Source organism: Protopterus annectens, chromosome 7.part0 (assembly GCF_019279795.1).
Source record: "Protopterus annectens isolate FY-2018-M chromosome 7.part0, PAN1.0, whole genome shotgun sequence".
NCBI lineage: Eukaryota > Metazoa > Chordata > Ceratodontiformes > Protopteridae > Protopterus > Protopterus annectens.
The window spans coordinates 854,997,054-855,025,012 of NC_056739.1; the positions used below are offsets into that span (position 1 = coordinate 854,997,054).

The following is a 27,959-nucleotide window of genomic DNA, read 5'->3' on the forward strand; positions in this document are numbered from 1 at the left end:
TCAAAACAGAACCAAAAGCAACATCTCTGGAGTAGGCATGAGCTGCATCACAACTACATTGAATAGAATGGTGGGCTACATGAGAAATAGAGCCCATTAAGGAGAGGGCTGAGGCTTTCCCTTCAGAATCAGGAAGGTGTGAGATAGCCTGGGAAGCCTGAGGAAGAATGGCTAAAACATAACCAGTCATATGGGTCTGGTAATTAATAGCTCAAAAGGCCAAGGTAGCAGCAGTAATATACCTTCTTGCTCAGCTGTTTCATAGCTCTACTGTCCTTGTCTGGAGTATTTTAGTAGAAGGCAAACACTTAGAGGGTGTGTCAAAGCAGACAGACACTACAGAAGGATCAACAGAAGTACATTTATAGAGACACTTAACACTCATCAGGTACCTTGCAAAATCTATCAGTTTTCTTATGGGCTGGAGGTTGACAATCCATGGTCACAGAAGCTGCTGAAAAGGTATCTAAAAGGGCAGCAAAGACAGGAAGGACAGAAAAAGACTTAGCAGACTCCATCTGGAGTAGCTCATATTAACTATTTTTAATGTCAGAAAACTGAGAACAGTTCCATTTAAAAAACTCCACTGTATGAGAAATAGTGTCCCCAAAGGAGAGTTCTTCAAAGGGAGAGTCTTGAGTTAAAACAATCTTCAACCTCAGAGTCATAATCCAAGGGAGAAGGGATCCAAGAGGAATATGATGAACACACTTCCCCAGAGTCCAAATCCTCATCAGAATCATCCTGCTCTCTGGGCATCATGAGTTGGGTAGATGACCAAGGGGGGAGGGGGGAGACAGGCACAGAAACTCCTTGGGGAGGCTTCGAGGCCATCACTGCATTAAAAGATACCTGGGTAAAATCCAGCTATTCATACTGGGATTCCTTAGGAGAAAGAGAAACATGCTTGTTTTTTGTTTTTCCTTTTGAGGGATGTCAGCCCTAAACACCCTAGGAGGATCAGATGTTTGCCTACATTCAACAAACATAGTAGGAATCTCCTTCCAAACAAGTACCTACAGAATCCCCCTCAGTCCCTCTGAAATAATCAGATAATCAGCCGAGGTACCCCCTTTACATCCTGAGCAGATATCAGCTGAGCCTACGAGGACGTGCAACAAGTCAGATCCACTGCAGCCCCCAACATGGTTGTGGCAGAGAAATCCAACTTAACAATCGGCCGATCCTCTGGGCTTTCACCAGCCTTGAGAAAGAAGTCCAGGGAAGGTGGGACAGCCGACTAATCAGACCAAACTCTTTAGGCCTTTTTCTTTGTAGGCGACTGACTTTCAGGATGGGAAGATACCGCCAAAGCACCTTGTACCAACAACTTAAAACAGTGGTTCTCCAAGTAAATGGACAAGGAGGAGAGATGACTATGTAGGCTCTTGGGGACAAATGCTTGGCAGTCCGAACACTTTTTATGGTCGTGAGAAGCACCCAAATTGAAGACACACTGCTTGTGATTATCCTCATGGAGAATCTGCCTTCCACACTGAAATTTTCCCTTTTTGGATGACACGTAAACTCACAAAACTAAAAAAGGAAGACAAGATAAGAATAATCCCCAATAGGGCACTTATCTGAAAAACAGTTTAGTAGCCAGAACAGAAGAAGGAGTGCTCAAGACAGATGATCAATGATGGCATTCGGACTAGTAGCAAAAAAGTCCTGAGGTATGCAAGTCACCTTTATGCCCTACGCCTTGAGTAGGGAGCATACACATGAAGTACAATGTCTATAAAATCCTACCGGCCAGAGATTGGGCTGCCCATGGAAGAAAATCCCTTTAGTGAAGAATACTGCAACAGTGACACTGAAACATCTTTTCTGTTGGCATGAAGACATTCTCGGGTAAGTTGTCCAAAATGCATCCTAAAAATAAACCAGAGAGGCCTGATGCTAGGAGTATGATGGCGGTGACTGCCTAATTTCAAACAGATATGACAGAAAATATGTGGGATTTTTGACCACGATAAGAAAACAGCAGTCATGAGCAGTTAGAAGCTAAATATCCAGGTATGGAAATATCTGAATATGTTGTGCTTGATGGAAAACATCCACTAATGTCATGCATATTGAGAGGATTGAGTGTGAACAACAGGCTGAGCAGTAATGTTTGGAATTAGAAATGGCCAACTCCTTTACAGACGCACAAAATCTGGTTGTACCTTCTGCTCTTCAGGCACAAGTACACAGAGATAAAGTAAAGTTACTTCTTGAGCTTACTATAAATGTAGATGCTAGAATATATTCACTGCTGCACTTATCACTTTTTCTGATTTCCTTCCCACAGGGAGTTTGATCAGTCAGCATTACTTCTAAATCTGTACCTCCCTCCCCTCAAGGTTTTAGCAAACTTCATCCCACTGCCACATAAAGATAACAATGGTACAAGCCAAGCATCAACTGGCATCTTCAAATCTTTCTTGCCTTGACAGAACCTGATGAGACAACTCGGTTCCGAAGCTTAAGGGGATCAGGAAGGACAACCCCTGGGAAACAAGGCAATGCTAATGAGGGATAGCAACCTGGTAGGGAGATGAGAAGGAAGGTGAAAACTGGATCATATGGGTACCTATCACAATGCAAAGGTCAGAGGAGGAGAAAGACAGGAAAGTAGGAGAAAACCTAGACTGTAGCAGTAAATGTACTCCAACATCTACATTTATGTTGACTTTCTAACTTGAAATTGTGCTGTGGTCATTGTTCGAGTCACTGTTGCAGTCATCACTCTTGGGAAGATTCTCAAACCAATCATGCACTGGGTAGGAAGCACTAGAAACTGGGGTTCAAGCAAATATTACTTGCAGGACAGCAGACAGAATATCTGCCCTAGAGACTTCCAAGATGGCTGCATACGGAGTAGTAACAACTGAACCCTAGCAATTTCAGGAACTGGCTAGCAAGTATACTGCTTGGATGCCAGGAAAAAAGAAATACAGAGCACCTAGAAAAAACAGCTACAAAAATTGAGGAAGAAACACTAACTGGGAAAAGTTCTGCAGCTGTTCAACAAAATGCAGTGCAACCTCCAGACATGGCTTCCAGTAACCTACAGGAAGATAAAAGACAACTGCACACAGATCTGGTTAAAATACATGAAACACTGATGGAGTATATCAACACAAAAATAAAAGGATGCAAACAACTGAAGAAGCTTTAAACAGATATTCAGATGAGGTGATAATGCTGCAAAAATCAGAGGATGAAATGAAGAAAAGGCTGGCTGATTATAGGACTGTTCAGGAAGACATGTTTCAAAAATAATACAATTATAGGTCACAGCATGTAGGGACAATCTGAGATTTCAAAAAAAAAATAGAAGGAACAGATTGCATTAATTTTATGAAAGCACAAACAAGCAACTATACTAATATGCCACAGCATGAGTTGTTAGTTGAAAGGACACATGTGCATGCTCCATACCTGCTATGAGAAAGCAACCTAGACCTTTAATAGTAAAGATACAATACTACCAGCAGGAGGAGTTGATACTGACAAAACTGGGTAGGACAACAAAATACTAAAAGTGGGAAACAGCCGAGTGTTTGCGGAGAATGATTACTCATTGTAAACTAGGCAGAAGGGAGTAAATTCATTCCACTATTCAGGGAATTAGACATGCGGTGCGAGATTCAAACTGCTGTACCCAGCTGTCTTCAAGGCATTCTTCCCTGAAGGAACATAAATAGAAGTTATGTCCTTACCATAACGTTCCATGTGGAGTGTTCATCTCGCCTTTGTTCTTACACATGGGTTCGGAGCCGATCCTCGGCTCCGTGTTGGCCGCTTAGCAAAGCTCTGCATCGAGAAGAAGCTCGAGACCAACCTATCTCCCACAATCCCCTCTGCCCTTACCTCAGATCTAGTTTGCAAACAATACCAGATCCCCAACAGGAATGTAAACATACATACATACATACCAAGGCGTAGCTGAAACCAACAGCAACAGCAGAGAGAAATCAGTAGCGGGAGAGCCAAACCAGACCTCTAAACTGGACGTTCTTCCTGACCTGAGGGTGGGAATGTAAGAACAAAGGCGAGATGAACACTCCACATGGAACGTTATGGTAAGGACATAACTTCTATATGTAAGAGTGTTCAATCTCGCCGTTTGTTCTTACACATGGGTAGCGTCCCTAGCTCCGTGACCCTGAGAGACTCACGGAAGAACGTTCCTGAGCACAGTGGAACCAAAGGTTGCCCTGTCCCTAGAAATCCTATCCACTTTGTAATGAGTGATGAACGTATGTGGTTTAGACCAAGTGGCTGCAGCACAAATAGTATCCAAAGGTAGGCGGGCCGCATGAGCCAGAGATGAAGAGACTGACCTAGTAGAATGTCCTTTCGGTTTGGTGGGCAAACTCTGCTCAGTAGCAGTATAAACAAAAGTAATACAATCAGATAGCCATTTGGAGAGAGTACGCTTCGTCACTGCCATGCCCTTTCTGTTGTCCGCAAAGGCTATAAAGAGTTGGTCTGCTTTTCTGTGATCCTTTGTTCTATCTAGATAGAATCTGAGTTGTCTATGAACATCCAACTTGTGTAACATATATTCCAGCTTATTGGAATGGTTTTTGAAAAATGTGGGGAGTTCAATGGACTGATTAATGTTGTTGACTGAACAAACCTTGGGAAGAAAGGACGGGTTGGTGCGTAGGGATACCCTATCCGGGTGAAAAATCAAATAAGGGTGTTTAACGGAAAGAGCTTGAAGTTCTGACACTCGTCTGGCTGAAGTGATAGCTACTAGAAAGAGTTTTCCATGACAAGAACTTTAAAGAACAGGACGAGGCTGGTTTAAAGGGTGGTAGCATTAGTTGGGATAAAAGGAGGTTTAGATTCCATGGAGCTGAAGGGAACCTGACTGGTGGTCTAATATGAAAAGACCCTTTTAGAAAAGCCTTACAAAGCCTGTGATTCATAATAGGCGCTCCATTCTCTCCTACATGAAAGTTTGAAATAGCAGCCAATTGAACCCTCAAGGTGGCAGGAGAAGCTCCTTGGTGAAATAGTATGGATAGAAACTCTAAAACTTTGTTTAGTGGGGCTATTAAGGGATCTAAATGTTGTGCAGTTGCCCAGTATACAAAGCGCTTCCACTTACTAGTGTAAATTTTTGTAGTGGAAGCTTTATGAGAGGCTACTAGAATGTTCTGAACCGCAGGAGAAAGAAGATCAGACCTGGCTAAGAAGGGAAGCGGAGCAGCCAAGCTGCTAGTCTGAGGGACAGGAGCGACGGGTGGGGAGCCCCTGACGAATGGGTCAGTAGATCTGTCTCCGGGTCCAGGATCCAGGGCTCCCGTATTTGGTGTGCTTGAAGAAAGGGAAACTAAATTTGATGAGGCCAGAATGGGGCAATGAGAATTACAGTCCTTCCCAGATTCTTGGCTTTCTGCAGAAATCTTGGTATCAGAGGTATAGGAGGGAAGGCGTACAGGAGACCCGGGGGCCAATCGTGAATCAGAGCGTCCCTGGGGACTTCCCCTAGCGGGGGTAATAGGGCAAAGTAGCTTCTGCATTTGGCATTCATTGGAGACGCAAACAGATCGCAGCAAGGCTGGCCCCACTTGCGGAATATCATATCCGCTATTGTCTGTTTGAGGGACCACTCGTGAGGTAACAGGATGGCTCTGTCCGCTATGACGTTGGATAACCCCGGGATGTGCGTTGCTATCAGAAAGCGACCCGTGGACTCTGCCCATTGCCAAATTCTCATGGCCTCTCTGCACAACTGGTAAGATTTGGTTCCCCCTTGCTTGTTTATGTATCAGACTACGGACATGTTGTCCGTTTGAACTGCAATGGTCCCTAGAGGTAGAAGGGGAGAAAAGTGTTGCAACGCTAGGAACACTGCCCTCATCTCCAGAACATTGATGTGCAGGTTGTACTCTAGATTGGTCCATTCGCCTTGGACTGTCTGTCCCTGAAAGATGCCCCCCCACCCTATCAGGGAAGCGTCCGTGGTCACTGTAGCTGTTGGAGTGGGTAGCACAAACGGCCGCCGGTGAGATTGCAATTCTGTAGCCACCAAGATAGGTGTGTCTTGCAGATGTCTGTGATGTGAATTTCGTGTGTCAGCGGTAACTGTTGGAACGACCATTGTGTGAACAGTAGCCACTGAAGAACTCTCATGTGCAGTCTTCCCAAGGGTATAGCAATGAGGGAAGCCGACATGAGTCCCAAAACTTTTAGAACCAGTTTGGCCGGGGATTTCTTGGACAACAGGAGTAGAGATATGTGATTTTGTAGAGAGGCTATTCTTTCTGGGGGGAGTCTTAGAATCAAGCAACGGGTATCCAAATCTGCTCCTATGAATGAGATAAGCTGTGACGGCTGTAATGCAGATTTTTCGAAATTTCTGGAAATTCCGAGTTGAACACAAAGTTCGAGTGTGTAATCCCTGGCCTGTATTAGTTGACGCTCGGTGGTGGCAGTAAGGAGCCAGCCGTCCGGATACGGAAACACCTGGAATCCTAGGCGTCTCAAGTGAGACGCTACCACTGCCATGCATTTGGTGAAAACCCTGGGGGCTGAGGTTAGACCAAAGGGCAGGGCCCGAAACTGATAGTGACTGGCTCCCAGCCTGAAGCGCAAGTGATCCCTGGATGCTCTGGCCATTTTGATGTGGTAGTATGCGTCCTTGAGATCTATTGAGCACATCCAGTCGTCCTTCTGTAAGAATGGAAGGATCGATTGAAGCGTGACCATCCGGAACTTTTCTTTCTTGACGAAGGTATTGAGATTGCTTAGGTCCAGAATTGGCCTCCAGTCCCCTGTCTTTTTTGGAACTAAAAAGAACCTTGAGTAAGTTCCGAATCCTCTTTGGTCCGCCGGGACTGGTTGGATGACTCTTTTTCTAGCAGCTTTGAAATTTCTATAGCTGCAGGTTCTCGCAGATGGGGCGGTACATCTGGGAATCTTTTCTGCGGTAATGGGGGAAATAGAAATGGAATTTTGTAACCTCTGGTAATAATGCTTTTTACCCATCTGTCTGAGGTAATTCTTTGCCAGGCCTGAGGGTATAAAGCTAAGCGACCCCAGACTGCTCCAGAGCAGGACAGTCGGGCCTCCCTTCAGGAGTGCTGGAAAGGCTTCCCAGGGACCGTATCCCTGTCACCTTGGTTTTGCGGACCCCCTCTGCCGCCAGGGCGACGTCTTCCACTTCTGCCCCCCCCCCTGCCTCTGGAGGGGGCATCACCCTGTGTGCTTGGGAAAGAACCCTGGGGTTTACGAAACCACATTTTTCCACCTCGTTGCCCTTTGGGGTACGGTCTGGATGGGGTGGAAAAACGGACTCCGACAGCAGACAGAGTCTTTCCCTCTTGCTCACACCAGGTAAGGGTCTCCTTTACTTTGGGGCCAAAGAGAGTGGCACCATCAAATGGGGCGTTAGTAAAGGAAGACTTGAAGGCTTCCGCAAAGGAGCATAAGCGCATCCAGGATTGTCTCCGGAGAGCAATCGCTGAAGCCGCAGCCCTACTCGACCCTTCGGCTGCATACGAGATGAGCCTCATGGACGAGTTCACAATAGATGTAAGGGTATTGAGCTGTGCTGTAACCTTTTCCGCGACAGCAGCATCTGTAGTACCCTGGAGGGTATCTCCCAACTCTTTGACTAGATCCCTCTGTAAACGTGTGAAATGTGTCAAATAGTTCAGCGATCGCATGGAAAAAGTCGCTGAACTGAAAATGCGCTTCCCATATCTGTCCATGGTCCTAGAATCTCTGTTAGGCGGATGGACAGACGAGGAAGATTCAGACATCTCCTTCTTAGTGGCAGCTGCCACCACCATAGCGTCCACTGGAACTCCCTTTGTGAGGTATGCCTTGTCCTGAGGGGCAGTGATATACTTGTTTGGCTTTCTGGGGACTGGCTCCACTGTGTCAGGTGTCTCCCACGCCCTTCGAGCAATCAAATCCATCAACTCATCGAAGGGCGGAGTGACCCAGGAGGAAGAAGGGCGAGCACCGAATGCCTTCAGCAAGACTGACTCATCCTCAGAAGGGGGTAGGGCTTGCCAATCACCTCTCTGTTTTAGGATCTTCAGGATGTCAGAAAAAGAGACATCCTCTGAGGGTGATTTTGGGGACCCTTCTGACTCATCCAAGTCAGTGTCCGATGTTAAGGACTCTTGTGGAGAATCCAAGTGCCTCCTCTTACACAATCTTTTCCTCGGGACTTCCTCGGGGGGGGGCATCCGATGAAGCCTCCGAGGAAGAGGGGGCTCCCTCTGGGAGCGGCTGAGACACTGGTGCTCGACGCTTTTGAGTAGCCGTAGGTGCAGAAGAGGATAACGGGCCTTTATGGGAGGGGGGCGCTGTTTCTGCTGAGGTAGTTGTCTGGGAATACAATACCTTCCTCATAAGATCGAAGGCCCCCGGACCCCGAGCCGAGGAATCACCAGGTTCCGAAGAACGTGGAGGAATCTCCGACCAGAAGCCAAGGGCACCGATCCCGAGGACGGAGCCGAGGTGATCCATGCCGAGGCACTGAGAGGGAGAGTCGGCACCGAAGTATCGGTTCGGCTCTCTGTCCCGGAACCAAGGATAGATCGTCGGCTCCGTGAGTACGGGAGAGGTTCCGACGGAGTCGAGGTAAACAGTGCCGACCGAGAAAGGGACGGTTCCGGCACCAAGGGCTCTACAATCAACAAATCAGCGTCTCCCGGCTCCGATGGCTGAACAGGTCTCGGAGAAGGATCAGATTGAGACAAGGGAAGGCCTTCGAGTCTCGACACCAACTGAGAGGAGACTGCAATAAGTTTGGACAGGGCCGTGTTCTCCATCAGCTTCTGCACCACACGGTCTACGTCGGTGTCGGAGAGGGGCCTGGAAGACCACGTCGAAGAAATCGAAGACGGTGCCGACCTTAAGAGAGCCGGAGGTGGCAGTTCTGTCACCGGTTCCAAGACTCGAGGCTCGGTGACAGACACTAGTTCGATACTCGGCCTCGAAGTCTGTGGAACCGGTGAACGAACTTTAAAAGAAAAACTCAGAGCCGATGACGTAGGCTCCGAAGTCTTCGACTCCTTTGAAGATTTAGAGGTCTGGTCTGACTTATCTAAAGCCTCTTGAAAGGCAGGCTTCAGAAGACCCCTGTCCATGAGCTTCCTGCGCCTATCTGTCATGACCCTTCCACTAAAGGAGTGACATATGGAGCAGTCCACCTGAAGATGGAGAGGGCCAAGACAGTAGACACAGGAGCTATGGTTGTCTGTGACAGACATCTTCTGTCCGCACTGACATCTCTTGAAACCTGATTTAACCTCGTCAGACATGTCAAAAAGGTCACAAAAAACTAGTGAAATAACACCAATATATTAAATCTTAGCCAAAGGCCAAGAATAATGTTATGAAGAAATGAATGTAGGCAAATCCGAGAATTAGTGAGTGGGGTAGGCCCTTGGATCCTAACTTTAAACCTAAACTGTTTTAAAACACTAAAGATTTAATCAATCGGAACCGAAGACCCAAACACACAACACACACCAACAAATGTCACAATCCAATAACTTTAGATCAAAAAATTTTTAAGAAAAAAGATAAATCTTATCTGAAGTTGGCTCAGAGCTCTTCAAATGATGTGATCAGATGCAGCGGCAAACTAGATATGAGGTAAGGGCAGAGGGGATTGTGGGAGTTAGGTTGGTCTCGAGCTTCTTCTCGATGCAGAGCTTTGCTAAGCGGCCGACTCGGAGCCGAGGATCTGCTCCGAACCCATGTGTAAGAACAAACGGCGAGATTGAACACTCTTACATTAATTTTTTTATGAAGTACATGCTAAGAAGGAAATACAAAAGTTTGTCCAACAAAAAGTGAGCTGTAAACAGAAGGCGATTCTGCTTCTTGTTCTTTTGGTAATAAAGACCACAGAGAAATACTACCTGTGAAACCTTTTCTACTGTTTCAATGGAAAACGTTAGAGAGAAGGGAGGGAGCGAGCGAGCTGACTAGAAGAACATACAGTATGTTGGAAATAAAGCAGAGACAGGATTTGTAAGATGGAAATGAATAATAATAAAACCAGTAACTTAATGAGGGATTAAAATGTAATAATTATATTTACGAAAAATGACAGAACAAGAAAATCTGGAAATATTGGACTTTTTCAGAATTTGTTGGACTTGTGGGGGACTAAAGTATATGCTCTACTTCAGGTCACTAATGTTCAGAAAAATGCTTTGCAGAGAGAAAGAGATGGGAAAAAGTTAAAGTAAAGACAACATTTTTTCGTTAATATTACTATTTGTGTGGTGTATGGTTTTCTTTGCATGACAAAGCAAAGTTTTAATCAATTATTTTTAAGTATAATGGGGATTATAAATAGGTGCTACTGTCCATTTTTCCTTTCTTTCTCACTTCTCTTGCTCTTTCTCTCTTCTCTTGCTCTTCTTGTTCAGTTTTAAGAAATATATGCACTATAATGTAAATAAAAAAAGCCTGGTTAAAAGATGACAAAGGAAAAATGAATGTGCTTTTTCTCATTCTGGCATGGGAGATTAACTGGATTAAGGACCGGAGACTGGTTTAGTAAGAAATTTTAAAAGAAAGCAAGTAAATGAAAAAAGATATTGAATATTATAAGGCTTTTTTTCTAGCAAATGAAGGTATGCTTAGTAGTAACTCTGCATCTCCATGAAAACAATCTGATAAAGAGAAACTCATTCTAGTTTCCATGTCTCCATTGGGACAATCTGTTAATGAGAAATTGGTTACAGTCTGGTGGACAGTGACTGGCTGGGAAACAAAAGAAAAGAGAAACTGGCTAGGAGATAACGTTCCCTTAAAGCATTCAGGGGTTTTAACAGATGGGACAACTATACAGATGAGACAAAACCAGTTAGCACTTAGTAGAAGCACAGGCTGCACCATGCATCTTAGCACAAATAACCTTTCTTTTAGGTTAATTCAAGTCTATGAGTTTGGCTGTCAGGTTAAGACATTTGTTCCTAATAGGAGGATAAAACTTCACTATTTGAAGATATACATAGTTTTGTGTGTTATCATTAAATTATAACTTTTAGGGGGTATTTTTGAGGTCTTTCAATAAAATAAAATGTTTTGTAAGATGTGACATACGCTGAAATGGATATGTCAAGAAACAACTATACAAAAGTTCAACCTACTAAACAGTGTAAGCATGTTAACATAAAAGCTGGAACTAGACATTTAACAAAAAAGGTGTTAGACATAAAAAGTGGAAATAACTTTTTAATACAAGGATGTTTTCTGTAATATCTTTACAAGTCAATGGTGTCAGATAAATACAAAAAGAAAGAACAATGAACTATATTAACAAATGCAGAGTGCAAATAGTTATGTTACAAGAGAGGGAGAGAGAGAGAGTTGGAAAGAAGTGAACATGCAAATTTGACAAAGAAAAGTCTTCAGGATGGTTATTCAGTGGAATATCTGGGACAAAGGAAGAGAGGAGTAATTACAAGAGGAGCTCCAATAGTGATAGAAGAGAATAAAAAGATAATAGTAGCAGCTTTGTAGTGCTAAGGGGTTCTTGTTGAGGGAGAAGAATTACGCTGGCAGGTATTACATTCCACCTAAAACTGCTATAATGGGGCTTACGAAAATTCTTGGCGAAATAATCACTTTTCAGTAAGGAATATTACTTATAGGTGGGGACTGTAATTTGATTTGCAGCAATGAAGATGTGTCTGGGGGGGTCCAAAAGGGAAAGTACAACAAAGAAGGGTAGACTTTTGAAGAAATTTTTGAAAATATTTGGCATGGAATATTGGAGTAAATTTAGATATTATTCTCCAAGATATAAAAACTGGACTAGGCTAGACAGAATTTACATTTCACAGGAACATGTGCATTTAATTGAAGGTCTTGATAAGCACCCAGCAACTATTTCAGATCATGCACCAATAATAAATAAAATAAAAACACAAGGTAAGGGAATAAAAATGACACACTGGTGCTGTCCCATCTATCTGCTGAAAAGAGAGGACTTTAAGGAATGGGTAGTGGAGATAATTCAGGAGCTATTCGAGAGGATAAAATTACTTCTGGAAATATAGCTAGGGGTGGGATAAAATTAAGGTGGAGTTTAAAAACAGGATGGAAATATAAGAAAGAAGTATCAAGAATTATTTACAGGGACTGACAAATGTTGAAGTACTGCAGAATAGGGGGAATCTCTCAGAAAAAGAGGATCAACTGCAGAATGCTAAGCAGAAAATAAGGGATTACTCTGATAATATACACGAGTTTAGAAAGACTGCTGTTAAGCAACTGTTTTTTGATAATAACAGTAAAGCACAAAAACTTTTATCACAAAGACTCAGGCAACAGAAAGTAGAAAGGGCTGCCGCCAAGCTTAGGGAGCCTATAACAAAGAAGGTAACAAGAGATCCTATAGAGGTATTAGAAATATTTAGGAAGTTTTATGGAAGTCTGTATAAAGCATATGGAAATCAAAAAGATACAAATGGAAATGTTTATGCCAAGATTAGTGGTAGATGACACTCAATTACTAATGGTTAGGATCGGAGGAGAGGAAATAAAAATTGTGATCCAGAACCAATCTACAGGAAAGTCCCCAAGAATAGATGGTATTTCTGTGGAAGTTAGGAGGGAAAAAGTGATAAAGATATGGCAGGGTCTGTTTAACAGCATTCTAAGAGGAGAAGTACCAACATCCTGGAAGAAACCAGTGGTAATTTTAATACCTAAAGAGGGTAAAGATCCATCAGATCCAGCTTCATACAGGCTTATTTCAATACGAAATCATAATTATGAAGTGTTCATGTCTATAATGGCTAAAAGAATGACAAACGTAATCCCAAAATTGACAGATATAGATCAATGTAGTTTTGTAGAGGGGAGGAAAATATTTTACTATACAAACAGGAGACTGATGATCCACAGGGAAGCAGAAAGTAAGACAATATTATTGTTTTTGGTGGATCTTGATGCAGAGAAAGCATTTCACAGAGTAAGCTGGGACTTTATGAGCAGGCAATGGAAGCATTTGCATTTCCTGAAAAAATTATAAGGTTGATTAGGAGGACATATGAGGGATTGGAGGCAAAAATTGGGTGGGGTCCTCTCTGATCATTTCTGCTTGAACAGAAGAACCAGGCAGATGTGTCTTCTTTCTCCTTTGTTATTTGCATTATATTTAGAACCACTGGCAAAGAAACGAGGGATTCAGAAATTCAAGGACATAATTGGTATGGTAGTCAAGAAAAGCTGGCTCTATTTGCAGATGATATTTTATACCTGACAAAACCAGAAAGAGACATTACAGTGTTGTGGAACATTTTGAGACAGTTTCAAATCTTTTTGGGATACAAATTTAATGAAGCTAAAACAAAGGCAATAGTGGTAAATTATGCATCCACATATGAATTTGTTCAGCAATATCCATATTTATGGGGACATGTTAAAATGAAGTATTTAGGAGTATGGATTAAAAATTATTCTAGTGTGGCGGCTAAAGATATGCAGGAAGAGAGACTAAACAAAAGATAATATAAAAACTGAAAAAATGGAAGCTTTGTTATATGGATATGGACAGCAAGATACAAGCAGTTATAATGTTTTTAGTCCCATTAATGTTATACACATATCGGCCATATTTTTACCAAGCAGAGGAGAACTCGTTGATAGCTATTAATAAAGAGCTGAAGGACTTTATCTGGGAGGTGAAGACAGCAAGAGTTAAGTGGGATAAGCAGATTCTTCCAGGAGAACCGGGTGGTTTGGCATTAATCAATTTTAAGAGGGTATTTCACAGCTACACAGTTAAGGCTCTTATACACAGCACAAGCATAAAACTATAATTCAAAGTAGAAAGTATAATGATGAACCAGGCGGGAAGCTCAAGAAACAAAGGGAGACTAGGATTTTAGATGCAGGCCTTTAAGGAGAATAGCAATAATCATACAGAATATCATATCCATCAAGTAGCAGAAAGTATCCTAAGAACTAAACCAACATGGGAATGGGGAAGAGATTGTGCCAATAAGGATGACTGAACTTAGGGATACGGACAACAGGCAAGAAGAGTCTGGAATTTATTGCAGAGAACTGGCAAAGGAACCAAAGTATTGGGAGTAAATTACTAGAGAAGGAAAGATACGTTTGTGGTGTATTCCCATTCTATTTGGACTGTAGGTTAGACATTGCCTTCCCTATCAAGGATTGATATCGGAGTGTAGGAAAAGTGAAAGAAATTGGGGGGCCATAAATAAAAGACCAGTACTGGCAGAGTTTTTAGTAAAATCTAAAACGGAAGTTGCCATCAAGAGGAAAAATTTGTAGAGCATATGAAATACTGCATGGTAACTATAAGAATCAATCAGAGGAGGCTAGAAAGGATTGGGAAGAGCATGGATAAGCAATTCGCAAAGAAACAATTGGAGGACATATGTACGTCTCCCAAATATGCATCAAAATCTAGAAGATTTAAGATTTTTGCTTGGAAATGTTTACATAGATATTTTTATACCCCAACTAGACTCCAGAGAATTGTTCCTCAGGCAGAAAGCAACTGTTGCAGGTGTGACAGGGAAGAAAGAGGTAACTGGGAACGTATTCTCTGGGAGTGCGGTGAGTTGGTAGACAAAGGATTCCCTTCGGGATGCACTGTCTGAGATGCTGGGCGTGCAGATTAGTGTGACGAGGGAGTTGATTTTTATGAGCCAAGATACAGAATCGTAATTGCCTAGACAAGGTAAGCCTTGCTGTGTCTAATTATGGTGGCTGCCAAAAAAAGCAATTACTAGACAATGGAAATCAAAATCTTAAGCAACTATACTAGAAGTAGTTAACATTGTAACAGAAAAAAACAACTGGAACTGAGAAGTACAGAAAAGGGTAGGAGAAAACTACATAGGAATAAATAGGAATTGTGGGAACAATACATACACGGAGGAATGAGGTTTAAGAGAAGGCAGGACTTAAATGAGCTATGTAATGTTTAACTGAAAATAATTGAGTAAATAAGTGATGTATAATGTTTGCAACTTGGAGTACGTCACTATGGTTTATGATGTAAAATGCTAGCAACTAGGACTGTGTCAGTGTGGTTTGTTTCCGCTTATATAAATGTATGACTGCCTATGTAGTAAGTGATGGTTTAATAAAGATGTTTCTTGTTTAAAAAATGCAAACATTGAATACTTTATGTAAAGTTGCTTAGGTTATACGATATACAGCAATATATGTGAAGTATAATGTCTGTAAATGTGAACCTGTTAATACAATTTGATTACTTTTATATACATGTAAATTTGCCTATGTCACACTCAATAAAAGTGTTAAAAAATCTGCCCTTGAGGCAACATCTGGGTTGCAATGTCCTGACAATGTATGGACTGGGGACCAGGAGGCTGTTAGGATAGACCAAGTACACAGTCCCTAAGGAATGCTATGGTGGCTGCAGTGGCTCTAGTAGAATGGGACTTAACATGTCTAAGGATATCACTGCTCTGTGTATGGCAAGCTTAACAAATACAATGTACAAGACATTTTGAGTGTGTCTGTTAACTGGTTCTTTCTTCTCGGCCTTTGTCAAAGGCACAAATAGTGAATTTGTTTTTCTAACATCCTTACTCCTGTGAAAGTAAAATCTCAGCTTTCTATGCACACCGAAGGAATCAAGACGGACTCGCTCTCTCTTTTTTTAGGATTAAAAAAATAAAAATTCATGTTCATCAACGGCTCGATTTCTTGTCAGTTCTATCATAACTTTGGACTTAAAGGAGGACTGGTCCAGATGGGCAACTAAAAAGATAGTTCCCTGCACATCAAAGCTTGTAATTCTGCCATCTTTCCAGCACATATGACAGCTACCAATGACAGCACCTGCTAGTATAACAACTTTGGGGGGGGGGGGGCAGCTGGCTCAAATGGGGCTTGTGCTGATTTCGCTAGGACAACTGAAATGCCAGTGTGGTGCAGTTTCTTTTGCTGGAGGACCATGACAAAATCTCTTTTTAAGGACTTAAAGAAAACTTAGAAATTATTATTTTTTTTGTGTGTGTGTGTCCATGACCATGTGGGTTGAGACAACACAAGCATGAACTTTCAATGAAACATCAGAAGGGACAAGTTTGAAAAAATAACAGATCCAGGAACATTGCCACCAAAACAGTATTTGAATCTGGGCCTCTGGATAGGCAGCAGAAGGCAAATACTTTCATTTTGCTAGGTCTAAATTCCTTGTGTTTGGTTTCCTTGCTTCCTTTTATAATGTTAATCATGTCTTCAGAGTACACATATACTAACTAGGATCAAGTTAGCCAGGACACTGGGGGAAATTTTCCTTCTGTTTTTGAGGGATGGAATTACTGGTCACATTTTGGCTTGATCATGATTAGAATGAAGTTATCCAAGCTGTCAGACTAGAGTGCGTAAGTTGGAGTGCATAAGGGAACCTTTGTTCCAAAAGAAAAGGGCCACGGTCTGAGGCAGCACTTTCTACTTAACCTTTGCTAGGCTGTTCAGGACACAAAACCAGTGTTGCCTGGGCCAAAAAGGAAACACAATAGCTTTTAGCATTTCCTCCTTGACTTTTTAGTCATATCCTGGAGATAGTACAGTTTTGTACCTACCATAAATGTAGATGTTCGAGTGTACACCCTGCTGCAGTCATCACACTTGGGTTATCCTGTCATCAGGTGGTCCCCGCAGTCGGCCGGAATTCCAAAGTCTTGGTCCGGCGTCAGTTGCTGTCGCTTCTTCCCTGACGTCAGTGCGCCAGGGGTATATATAATGCATCTGACGCCATTTTCTTCAGTTTTTCTTGCCCCAGATGTCAGGTGCCCCCAAAAAGGTGGTCAGTAATTAGTACCAATTTATGAAGTTTTAGCACAAACACAAAATCCCTCTAGCTATAAGCAAATACATCAGGAAGGTTTTGTAGATATTTAGCCAGTTAGATTAGAGGGGATGGAGGGGGGGGGCAACCTGGACTGCAGCAGGGTGTACACTCGAACATCTACATTTATGGTAGGTACAAAACTGTACTATGTTCATCGTGTTACCCTGCTGTAATCATCACACTTGGGTAGAATCCCAAAGCTAAGGATGGGTGGAAGACTCATAGAGGGTTAGAGGAGGCTAGAAGGCCCCGCAGAACTGCAGTGGCGAAGCCAGCTCTAGTCTTAGAGTAAAGTGGTAAGTGGTAGTGTTTGGTAAAGGTGTGTACTGAACTCCAAGTTGCAGCTTCCAAAATCTCCTTGGTTGGAACCTCCCTGAGGAAGGCTGTAGATGTAGCTGTTGCCCTGGTAGAGTGGGGCCTAATGGTAGCAGGAACTGGTTTTCCATGATGTGTATAGCAAAAACGAATGCAATGTCCTATCCATTTGGAAATGGTTTGATTTGATATAGCCTTCCCTTGTGAAGCTGTTGCATAGGATACAAAGAGCTGGTCAGATTTTCTGAAAACCTTAGTTTTATCCAAGTAGTAACGAAGTTGCCTGTGAATGTCCAAGGAATGCAGGAGTCTTTCTCCTTAGTTCTGTGGATTTGGGAAGAAGGTGGGTAAGTGGGTGGTTTGATTTAAAGCCACACTGGAAACCACCTTAGGCATGAAGGAAGGATTAGTTTGTAGAGAAACTCTGTCTTGATGGAAAATGAGGAAAGGTTCCACTGCCATTAGTGCCTGCAGCTCTGAGACTCTTCTAGCTGAAGTTATTGCTAGCAGCAGGGCAGTCTTCCATGATAGAAACTGTAGATCTGCAGAGAAAGCTGGGTCAAAGGGAGGTAGCTTAAGTTCTTCCAGAACACAATTGAGGTCCCATGTTGGTGTAGGTGCTCTCCTGGGGGGGGGGGTTAATGTTTTTTGCCCCTCTGAGGAACTGCCTTAGACGTGGATGTGAAAATAAGGCTGGATCCGTGTTGTACTGGGCTGAAATAGCTGATGCATGGATTTTAATGGAAGAAAAAGAAAGTCCTTTGTGCAACATCTCAGTTAAATACTGTAGAATCTGAGGCATGTGAGGCTGAAGTGTGTTTTGGCCTTTAGCTTGGTTCCAGGCGCAAAATCTTTTCCATTTGTCCGAGTAGGCCTTCCTGGTGCTGGGCCTCCTCGCTTCCAGAAGAACATCCATAACTGCTTGGGAAAGAGAAGCTGGCTGGATGCTTAGTTGATTTGTCATGCAGCCAGATTTAAGGTTTTGAGCTGGCTGTGTAGAATCTGATTGTTTTGCTGTGTGAGCAAATGAGCAATTTGTGGCAAAATCCAAGGTGGGCCCTGGGCCATATTCCTTAATAGTGGGTACCAGTGCTGGCGTGGCCAGTCTGGGGGTATGAGTATCAGTCGTGGTCTCTCCTTTCTGATTTTCAGAAGCACCTTTGTGAGGAGAGGCAATGGAGGGAAGGCATATACTGTCAGGTTTTTCCAGCTGAATGAGAGTGCGTCCACTTTCCAAGCTTGATTGTGAAGTGTCCTTGTACAAAATTTTGTTAGCTGATAGTTTTGGGGGCTGGCAAACAGGTCTATGTCTGGAAGGCCCCATTTTTGAGTTATCATTGCAAAAACTTGTGGATCCAGTTTCCACACGTGGGAATCCATGATGTTTCTGCTGAAGTCGTCTGTCAATGTGTTCTTTTTTCCTGGCAGGAATTGAGCTTGTAACTGAACTTGGTAAGCCAGTGCTGTGTTCCACAGGGTCATTGCTTGCCTGCATAGAGGGTAGGAGTGTGTACCCCCTTGTTTGTTTATGTACCACATTACTGTGGTGTTGTCCGTCCTTATTGTAAGTTGTCCTGGATGTAATAGGTTCTTGAAGGCTGTCAGAGCATTCTGTACAGCAAGCATCTCTTTTTGATTGATGTGCAGATTTCTTTGATCTGCAGTCCATATGCCTTGAACGCACTGTCCTGCCATGTGTGCCCCCCAGGCATAGTCCGATGCATCTGTTGTCATAGTTTGCCTGGCTGGGGGCAAGGTGAAAGGCTGACCCTTGTTGAGGTGACATGCCTGTGACCACTATAGAAACTCCTACTGTAGGCAAGGAATGAGAGATATCATTGTGTCCAAGCTGTGGCTGTGTTGAGACCATACACTTTTTAGGTACCCCTGTAATTTCCTCATATGCAGCTTTGCAAATGGTATTAGTAGTATGCAAGATGCCATGAAGCCCAAGGTCTGCAGAATTTTTCTTGCAGGGAGTAGGGTCTTTGTTGCCATTGTTTTGAAATATTGAGTCAGTTGTAGTTGTTTGTCTGGCGTCAGATAAGCCTTCTGGGCCGTTGTATTCAAGCTGGCACCCAGGAATGTCATATTTTGTGAGGGTACTAGTTTTGATTTATTTTCGTTTACTGTGTACCCCAGGCAACTTAGAAGATGTTTTACAAAAGCCAGATGTTGTAAGAGGATGTCCTTGCTTTCTGCTTGGATGAGGCAGTCGTCCAGGTATGGGTATATTTGAATTCCTCTGTCTGCAGTATGCAATTACGGGTGCCAGGCATTTTGTGAAGACCCTGGGTGCAGTAGATAAGCCAAAGGGCAGTGCAGAGAATTGGTAATGGGTTGAACCTGCAATGAAACGGAGGTATCTTCTGCAACTTTGCCTGATAGGGACATGCAGGTATGCCTCCTTGAGGTCCAACGTTACTAGCCATGCTTTCTTGCCCAACATGGGAAGAAGCTGCTGTAGTGTTAGCATCTTGAACCTGGGTACTTGTAAGAAGGTGTTTAGAATGGAAAGGTCCAGAATTGGTCTCCAGGCATTGTCCTTTCTGGGGACTAGAAAGAGTCTTGAGTAAAATCCTTGGCCTTGCTCTCGTGTAGGCACCAGATGAATGGCTCTCATATCCATGAGGGCTGTAATTTGTTTTTGTGCCTCTGCCCATTGATTTTGTGGCAGGTTTGCCATTCCTCTTTTCATTGGCAAGGTGTGGAAATGGAATCTGTATGCTCGTGAAAGTATGTCTAGGACCCATTTGTCCTTTGTGACAATGTGCCAGTTGTCTGAAAAAAGTGTGAGTTTTCCTCCCAAGGGAGCTGCCAAGAGAGTGTTGCTTGGCCAGATGAGGTGCAAGTCATTGAGTTTGCCTTCTGGTAGATTGGGGCCTGTCTTCTCCTCCCTTCTGTGTTGCAGTGCCCCATTGTCGAGGTTTGTATTGGGCTTGTGGTTGTCCTCTGCCTCTTGGACGTCTGTATTTACCCCTCTGTGGTCTGTCAGTAGCTGGAAAGGACCAATTTTTAGTTGGCCAATTTCTGCTGAAGCGAGGGGGCTGTACCTGTAGAAAATCTTTGACTGTCTGCATAGATTTTGCCTTATCCTCCATTTTCTTTAAGACTTCTTCTGCCTTAACTCCAAATAGAACATGATCAGGCAGAGTTTGTTCCTTTAACCAAGCATGTCTACGTATAACAAACCCAGTGACAGCTGCTCTGCAGGAAGCCTCCAAAGAATCAAAACCACATTGTAAAGTATGTTTGCCCACCTGTTCAGCTGCATGCAACAGATCCTGCATTTCTTTCAATTCAGACTGTTGAGGAAGTGTGCTCATTTTTTGTTTTAGCTGAGACATAAGAAATTGCTGATATTTTAGCATGTGAAATTGGCAATTTAGTGCTCTCATAGCTAGAGTGGCTGAGGTGTAAACCTTTTTCCCCCACCTGTCTAGTGCTCTGGAGTCCCTTTCAGAGGGTACAGGATTTTTTTGCCATAGAAGCCTTAGCCCCTTTGGGACCCTGGGAGATGGTCTCAGGATCAGCAACAGGGCTTTTATAAAGGAATTTGTGGGAATCAGGCACTCTATAGTATCTGTCTGGTTTGGCTGGAGCAGGAGGCAGAGAATCTGGGTTCAAGCTAGATTCTAAGTAAACATCATCCACAATGTCTAAAACTGGGGGGATGGCAAGTGGTCTGTGCTGGGGGGAGTAAAAGAAATTCTCTGAGCCTTTTCTTTGAGTCAGAGTAAGCCTGACCTTCCCAGGGAAAATGTTCCCTCAGTGTGTAAAGTTTCCCCAAAGGAGTAGTCTTCAGGAGGAGAAGCTGAGGGAAAAGAATCCTCAGCATCAGAATCTTCATAAGGGGAGGAGGAGTAATCTTGGTCCTCAGAGGAGCCTGAGGAAATAGACACTTGATCAGAGGAGGCATAATCTTCCTCTTGTCTAGGCCTTTTGTCGGGTGGGGGTTGGGAAACCCTGATTAAAGAGATCAAATCTTCAGCCATTTTAAGCATCCGTTTCTTAGGCATGGGGCCTTGAACTGGAGACTGAAGTGAAGTCTTTTTAGGTTTAATAGGAGTCTTGAGCTTAGGATACGTTTTTATGGTGAGCTTCGGTCTGAAGACGCCTTCAGAAACCGTAGGTGTTTCTGCAGCAGTGACATCTCTTTCTGCAGAGTCGTCGGTAGGGGCTGAACAAAATGGCTGCATCGGCCTAGCGCTCTCCGCCAAAGGCTCCGAAGCGGTCTCGATGTTCCAAATCTGCGGTAGTCAGGGGCTGCATCGGACCCTCACCGGAGACCGGTCCAGCCGAGGCCTCTGAGTCTGGCTTGGGCCTAGGCCTGTCCTTATCCTTACGGTTTTTGTGCACACCGATAATCGGTTGCTCCGACGGCATTGTGTACTTAAATTTTCTATCGAAGTAGTGTCGTGCAAAATCAAAGCGTCTTTTTATTGTACGCTTATTAAACCTAGCACAAAAACGACAACCAGTGACGTCGTGGTCTGGGCCTAGGCAAGGTATGCAGTAAGAGTGAAAGTCCTTATGAGGTATTTGCTTCCCACAAGAAATACAATTGTTAACTTTTTCTGACATCAGTCTGAGGCAAGAAAATTTTCCCCAATGGGGTACTTAACTTTATTGAAGACTTTGGATCTGAAATTCGACTTAGAAAATCTCAGGAGTCGGCCAACTGGCAGTTGCAAACTGCTTCTGCTTCGGGCACCGCGCGGCAAGAAAGACTGAAGAAAATGGCATGGGATGCATCATATATACCCCTGGCACACTGACGTCAGGGAAGAAGCGACAGCAACCGACGCCGGACCAAGACTTTGGAATTCCGGCCGACTGTGGGACAGCCTGACGACAGGATAACCCAAGTGTGATGACTGCAGCAGGGTAACACGATGAACATCAGTGGTATAGGCTGAAAAACAAAGACCCAAACTCCACAAAGCTACCATAACCCAAGTACAATGCCAGTGGTGATCAAGCCAAAATGTGACCAATAATTCTATCCCTCAAAAACAGAAGGAAAATGTCCCCAGTGTCCTGGCTAACTTAATCCTAGTTAGCATAAATACAGCTTTATGTCTTCCCAAAACAGCTATAGTACTAGTGGGACTAGCCAAGTCATCAAACAGTAAATCTTACTGCTCCTCACCAAAATGGACATTTACCCTTTGGGTCCTTCTACTCTTATATTTACTACGTCAAGCTACTTAACAGCATACTAACAAGATTACAGGTGCCCTGGACAGAATGATCTTTAAATGATGCAGGAGATTTGTTCTTAAGAACTAGACAGCACATTAGCTTTGCTCGTAGTATTGCAAAGTGAATACCACCACTTTTTGTTTGGGGCACTAACCCTACACCACAATTTTCTAATTGTCTAGCTGCCTGCACAACTCTGAAATTTTTGCATATGCATTGAACATAACTGTATACTTTTTCATGTTTTTATTCAGATGGTTCTTCATAAACTTTTCAATCTAATACACTGTGTTCTAGTAGTAAGCAGGGCTACATTCCAAAGAAAAAACTCCACCTCAAAAATTTTAAACAAAAGATCATTTTTTTTCCACAATAAGAAGTTATACTAACTTACCACTTTTGACAAAGCTTCTTGAATAAGCCTTTTTTGCATCTCTGCTTCCTTCTGTTTTTGCTGAAGAGCAGCCAGTCTTTTCTGATTATCTAGCAACTGTCTATCCATATTTTTTGAAAGACCACAATGATGAAAAGTTTCAGGTTCCTTCTTAGCCTTTACAGAACTTTCACAGTTAACACCTCCTCCATTATCTCCAGCTTCAGAGTCACTAATATGCCCAGTACTGGCAGTTTCCAGACTCACTTTTTTACTCATAACATTTAAAACAGTATTACAGCTATAATCATTAGGGCCACTGTGGCTATTTACAGGCTGCAGCACCTTTCCTTCTGTTATGGTCTCAAAGGAAGATGTTTGTGATTTAGAAGTGAAATGTGTGGGCAGTTTGCATGTAAGCGTTGAACTCTTATCTTCCAAACTGTTTGACTGAGATGATGTTTTCATGCTCTGCATTCCAGGAGGTGTTCTAGACTCTGGATTTTCTTTAAAGTCTGGTGGTTTCTGAAGGAATGACATTCCTTTAAATGGAGGTGGCTTGGAAACAGGACTGCTGTTCTCTTCAGAGCCAGAATCAGATTCCGTCACAGTCTCTTCATTGCCCACAGTCTTTTGTTTCTTCAGAGCAAGTGTATTTAAAGGAACCTGCTCAGAGTTAGCTTTTGTCCTCACTAATGCAGATGGTCCATTCTCCACAGGTACCTGCAGGTCTGGATCTCCAATTCCCAAAAATGCTTTCATTCCTCTAAAAGCTGGCAAACTTTGAAATTTTGCCTTCTTTCGAGGTTTCCTCTCCTCCTCGCTACTTTCCTCTTCTAGAATGGCAGACACTACTTCATCTGGTGTAATTCTCTTTCTTGGCAAGGGTTTGCTTTGAAGAGAACTCTCAACGGACTCTGAGTTCTCACAACCTTCTGCAGAATCATAATGGCTACCATTTTCTTTGCTTTCTTCATCAGAAGAGCTCGATGATTTACTTGCCAGCTGTTTCAAGTCATCCAAGCTCAAATCGATACGGACACAATTTTTCATCATAGTGTCATAGCTACTGTCTTCAGAATCAGAAGAACTGCTGCCACTAGTGCTAGATTCTGATTTACGATTACATTTTATTTCTAAACCTTTATCATCTTTGGTTTGTGTAGTAGGCTTAGAACTCGAATAATTTTCTTCCAGCTTCAAGTTTTGGGTGAAACTGTTTGTGTCTTCTGAGACCTTACTTTTTGTTTCATGACTTGGAAGAAACTTCTCATTTTTCTTTACCCTAAATTCAGGATTAATGGTTGTCTTAGTCTTACTACTTTGGTTCGCTTTTGGTTTGCATAGAGAAATAATTTCATCAGTATCTGCTGAGTCATATTCACTTTCATCATCGTCATGATTATCTTCAGCGGCTGATGTATTTACCTTCTTAGAAGTTTTAGATGCCCAGTGAGTGTCATACTTAAGATGGAAGTTATCTCCCACAACCTCTAAATGATCAACACCTTCAGGCACATTGGCTGACCTGTGTTTAACTTTTCTTTCTTGTTCTATCAGCAACCTAAGCTCTTCTTCTGAATCAACATCACTCTCAATACATTTTAATGCTCTCTTAACAGAGCTACACATTTTTTCTTCTGCTTCTTTACCTTCATTTTTGTTCAGCTGTTTATTTACAAGACCCAGCTCTGGAGAGTCCTTTCTTTTGCAAGCTGTCATTTGCTTCAAGTGTTTCTGCATAGGGAGTTCCTTCTTTCCTGTAGGATATTGTAGTGTACTTTCTGCTGCAGTACTTTCACCTTCTACAGTATTCAGGCTTTTCATTTTCTTATTAGACTGTGTTTTAATACTTGGAAACTCTCCACGGCGCTTCTTGCTAATGTCATCATCTCCACCTTCCAGATGCCATGTAAGCTGGGATATGGGAATCGTAATGTCCTGTCCTGTTGTCTGCTCAAACTTTTTGATGTTGTGGCAATACTTAGATGGGTCATACTTCGTAATGTTTAATTTTAGTTAAGAAAAGTTAACTGCCAACATAAAAATATCACAAACTACCACAATGCAATAATTAACAAAGGAAGGGAGCCACAATACAGATGTGCAAGGTACTAACTGTAGGACAGTTGAGAAACCAATGCAACACTATTTATTTATCTGTTAACCACAATAGTGCTTATGGGCATATGTTGCTTTTCATAAGTCACATGGAAAAAGCCCCATACTTCACCTCAATTTATTTTTGTATTTTTACAACCCAATACATTAAGATATAAAAAAGTGAAAAAGAGACAATACATGTTGAAGGCTATCAATTACACAATTAATAAAAAAAATCTCAGACTACATTATGTATGCAAGAAAAAACAAACCAGTAACGGCAACTGATTTGAGGAAATCGGATGACAAAAGTCAAAACGGAAGAGAAGATAAAGATAAAAATAGGGTTTTAAGGAAAGATCAACAGAGGAGGGGAAAAGAAAAAGGGCGAGTGGAGAGGGTAAGAAGCAGGAATAGGAATGACAAAGGAGGGTATAAATTCCAAGAGATTAGAAGCAAAAGGTGCTGGAGGAGTTATCAGAGGGGCCTATAGTCTTCCATGTTTTCACTTAAAAAGTGGTTGGTCCATAGTGAGGGCAAGAATGTTTCAACATCCGTTGAAAATTCTTACAGTAGCTTTCTCCTGTAAACTTTTGAGGGAGGAGTTGAGCTTAGTAATACAAACTACATACAGTCACCAAAATTAATATAAATCTTTTAGTGATGACTAAATATGCTGCAGAAAAAGTTCTTCTTGATTTTATTTGTAAAAGCAGGGCATGCACTTTGAACTATTCATCAGATTACTCAGTCTTAAACTGGGTTAATTTCAAATGTGATCGAGTTCTAGATATTTAATTTGCTGTAGCACTATGCTGTGATGCGTCTTAGTAGGAAGGTTTGCTGCCAAGTTTGTAATTTTATTGCACCTTCTTTCAAGCTTGTTCAGATAGGTTTCACATATGTTTGTTAGTGGCTGCATATAAAAGGCTGGGGATTAACAAGAATTCATCTGACTGAAGTTGAGACTATGCACAGTGAGGAATAGCTTGATTTTATATAGCATGCCAAGTTTTTTATTGTTTTTGGCATATTTATAATTAATATACAGGTCAAACTTCAACTGTTTATCTGTGACGATACATACTACTTTGAAAGCTGTGTTACTGCAGTTATGATTACAGCTGTTCGCTCATTTGGTTAACCAATCCTCTATTTTGCTGAAGGCTGTTTGATTTTGGATTTGAAGCTGTTCTGCAGAGCTAGCAATGAGTTAAGGTAGAATCATCAGTAATAGTCTCAAAGACTGGGACCCAGAGAGAGTCCCATAACACGGAGACTGAACTGATGAAAAGCTGAACTTGCATATTACGTCCGAGATGTCCATTTCATGGAATATTTCATTTTCACTAAGGTATGGCAATCTTGGAGTTGGTATATATAAGTTCAGGAGGTGGGTAAGACTTGCCCACCACAATGGGGGTATATAGGTGAGATTTCCCTCCTACACAAAAAGTTTAAGTAAAGGAGAACAATGATGTTAGATATTCCCTCGTCTCCTGCATCACCCCCCACAATCTGGCATGTCAGGACTCGGCATTATGAGTCGTAAACATTACAACAGGATGATTCATCAGCATACTGAATCGTTCCATTGCCAACAACTTTATGTAGAATACTGTTAGAGTACCAAAGATGGAGCCTTGGGATACTCCAATCTATATAAGTATATATGCGTATGTATATGTGTGTGTGTATATAAAAGATAAGAAAGTACAATGAGAGTCTTTATAGTAACTGCTTCAGATCTATGAAAGAATAAATTAGTTAACCAGTTAAGAAGGGCAGAGAAATCCATGTAGAACTGGGAGGGTCTACGGAGCTTCAGTTCATGAGATGGTAACAAAGGCTTTCAACAGATCTAAGAATACAGATATAGTCTGGAAGTTATGACTACGGTGGCTGTACATAGTGTAAAGGGATGACAGGAGGGCTGTTTAAGTACTAGGATCTGGACATAATCCATGCCCTGTTGGAAAAAGGAAACTGTAATGGATTTAAATGATGCATAAGTGGTTTATATATTTCTCCAGTTCTTTTTTATATAGGGAATACTATTGCAACAGGGCTACATTTATGGATGCTGACATCATGTTCACTTTTGTGGACAGGGATCATGTATGATTTTTTTTCCCATAGCAGGGGCACATATTGTTTTTGGATAAATCTGTAAGTAAGAAGTGCAATAGGGTAGGCTATGGAGTTGGCTGCCTTGCAGAAATATTCTGTTGGTTTTGAAGTAGTAAGCTTTAGGTTTTATTTATTTTTAGTAGTTTCTGGTTGTGGGCAATGGAGATGAGTAATAAGACAAGATTGCTATGAGAGGTTAAGAAGATATGCATGTAGCTGTACTGGACTGGTCTGATGGAAATAAATCAGTGTTATTGAAAGTGCTAATGCTTTGATAAAGTACAGAAGCAGCTGCTTGAATGAAACGTTCATTTGTTGTAGAGGCTATAAAAAAGTTAGTGTCTGTGACAGGATTTTGTGGAGAGGCTTTAATAGGTTTCATCAGTTTACAGCAGAAAAATGTATTGGGTTGTTAAAATCAGATGTTTATGAATTTACAGTAAACTCTCTTCTATTTTTTTTTCAAACTTTTATACTTAATTTGCAAGGGCGCTATAGTTCTGAAATGTAGGAGTATTGGTTTTCTCCCAGATTTTCCAAGCTGTCTCTCTCTGATGCACACCTAATTTAGTTTCAGGAGAACAGCTATGGAGATGGTAAACTATCAGCTTTCTTTTTTCTTACAGCAGCTGTTGAGAGTTGATGTTAAGAAATGTATCATATTATCTAAGGGAAGGAATTTAAAATGATTCTAGTCACATTTTTTGAGGCCAGTATTCTTCAGATAAATGTTTTTTTCCAGTCCAGATAAATTTATTAGTTTTAATTAGTTTAGCTTGTGCCCGTATCACATAGATTTAGACAGCAGTCACTGATAGACTCATGGAGCTAAAAGGTGTAAGAAAGGGGCATCCAGATAAATGTACTATAAAACACAACTGAAAAAGCTCAGTTTACTGCACTATGAGATGCAAATAAGGATCGATGAAAGCACAATTATTACTAGTGAGGGACAAGTTGCACAATCAAATGCATCTG

General features: G+C 42.1%; 1 protein-coding gene across 2 annotated transcripts in view; it reads right to left on the minus strand.

The window, feature by feature from the left end:
- The window catches only part of NOL8 (nucleolar protein 8), a 1,174,909-nt gene that overhangs the window by 737,824 nt on the left and 409,126 nt on the right, over window positions 1-27,959 (minus strand). For both annotated transcript variants that reach the window (XM_044077406.1, XM_044077405.1), the window contains exon 7: window positions 22,770-24,755. In XM_044077406.1, the coding sequence (XP_043933341.1) occupies window positions 22,770-24,755 (1,986 nt within the window). The remainder of the gene's footprint in view (window positions 1-22,769; window positions 24,756-27,959) is intronic.